Genomic DNA, 1,832 nt, shown 5'->3' on the forward strand with positions numbered 1-1,832 from the left:
CTTCCCAAGCATAAGGACGTTGGTATTCAGGAATAGAATAGCACAATTCAAAAAGATTGTCAATTGCTCTATTGTTGGTGGTCAACTCNCAAGCTCTTCTTTCAGAGGCAACTATCTTTGGTCTTGGAGGAACAGGTGGACTGAATGTGAGTGGAGAATCTGTTGAAAATGGAAGAGAGGTATCACTCTTAGAGCTTGATGGAGTTGCTGGTTGTGAAGAAGTGGAAGGAGTACTGGCAATAATGGTTTGTTCCTTCTTGGTCTTCTTCTTGTCTTTCTTTGGGGTAATGTCAGAGCTTGTCTCTGGTGTTTTTCTCTTCTTGTCTTTCTTTTCAGCAGGCATGGAGATGTCTTGCAATGATTTTTTTGATTTTGAAAAGTGTTAAACAACCATTATGATTGAAGTTTAAAAGATGTGATGTACCCATCAAAAATACTTTTAAGTTTACAACAAGACAACTCGTCAAGAAAAACCATCACAGCAAAAAAATGGTTGACCAGTATTTAATAACGTTTGCTTGAACCAATTGGTCATGGTAGTTCCAAAAAAAGTGTGAATTTCGCCTTTATTTTTATCTTTAAAATTTTAGGTGGGTAATCATTACTGATTATCTTGATACAATCTTGATGTAATTAAACATAATTTTTACCATATAAACTAGATGTTATTTAGTACCTGTTATGTTAATAGTGTGTATTAAAAAACAAAAATGAAATAAAGAGAAACAAAAGCTGCAGAAGGTGGGATTTGAACCCACGAAGCTTGCGCAGTAGAACTTGAGTCTACCCCCTTTGACCACTCGGGAACCCCTGCTTCACATTCAACTAGTTTATGAACTAGTTCACTATTGAAACAGTTCATGTTGAATAATAAAAACAAGTCAAAAAAAGAATGGGTATTAGCAGATGTAATGGCACCTATAGAACGTGAATTGGTATTTATCACCAACCCTCTACAACATAGACACGAAATTCTATTGATCGTCGGGAACGGGTCGAGCTGTCTTTTAGGACCTAACTAGACCAGCAATAGAAGATCTTGATATCGGTTTAATACTTGGGTTATTTTACACCCTGAAGTTTTGCCTTCACCAAATTCACAACAATAAATTGTGGTTTGCTCTCATTTTCCATTATCTTGTGAATAATCACTTGAATTGTTGTAAAGAAAACCAAGCAAGGTGCTAAGAGAGTTTGGTGAAGGCACGTCAAGAATATGTGAAAAAATATATTAAATCAATGAACAATATCTTACTATCTTATTTAAAAGTTTAAATCAATAAACAAGATTTCATTATTTTGTTTTGGCTTGGAAAAATAGTTCAAAAATATTGGCAACACAATCAACAAATTCTTAGAGTTTTCACACATCTTAACTCCAAGAATTTTTCCCCACATTCATCATCATGATTTGGAAATTATTTTATTATTCAAGTTGGTAAACCATCATCGGAACAACTACCAATCATCACCATGTAATATTATTTGTGGAAAAATCTGAAAATAGTGAAATTCAATATTTTCACTAAAATCATCATTACCAGATTCATATAATAATTGAATTAGTGAAATCTCGGATTTCCATACCTTTCAAAGGCTACCTTCACAGCAACAACCTTTCCTTTATCTAACTTGTACAAACAAGGATAAATTCCATCTCCAATTGCAGTAGAAGAGTAAACACCAAATGGAAACATGGTGCAATCATCATTTTGGTTTTCAGCCATGATTTGCAGAATTGCATCCTTCCACTCTAAACTTTCTTGATTGGTATTCTTGAACAAATTATTATCTTCATACTTGTCTCCATCAATGAATCCAATTCCATGATC

General features: G+C 33.9%; 1 protein-coding gene and 1 non-coding gene across 2 annotated transcripts; both read right to left on the reverse strand.

The window, feature by feature from the left end:
• Positions 1-18: 18 nt before the first annotated feature.
• On the reverse strand, positions 19-343 carry NAEGRDRAFT_76984 (uncharacterized protein; the record flags this gene model as incomplete). Its single annotated transcript, XM_002668059.1, has 1 exon — positions 19-343. A coding segment is annotated over one exon (325 nt), but the record flags the coding sequence as incomplete, so codon positions are not given.
• Positions 344-733: 390 nt separating this feature from the next.
• NAEGRDRAFT_t906 lies at positions 734-814 on the reverse strand. The gene has a single exon. It is a non-coding gene; the product is annotated as a tRNA-Leu (tRNA).
• Between the last annotated feature and the right edge of the window lie 1,018 nt (positions 815-1,832).

This window comes from Naegleria gruberi (assembly GCF_000004985.1).
Source record: "Naegleria gruberi genomic scaffold NAEGRscaffold_775, whole genome shotgun sequence".
NCBI lineage: Eukaryota > Heterolobosea > Eutetramitea > Acrasida > Naegleriidae > Naegleria > Naegleria gruberi.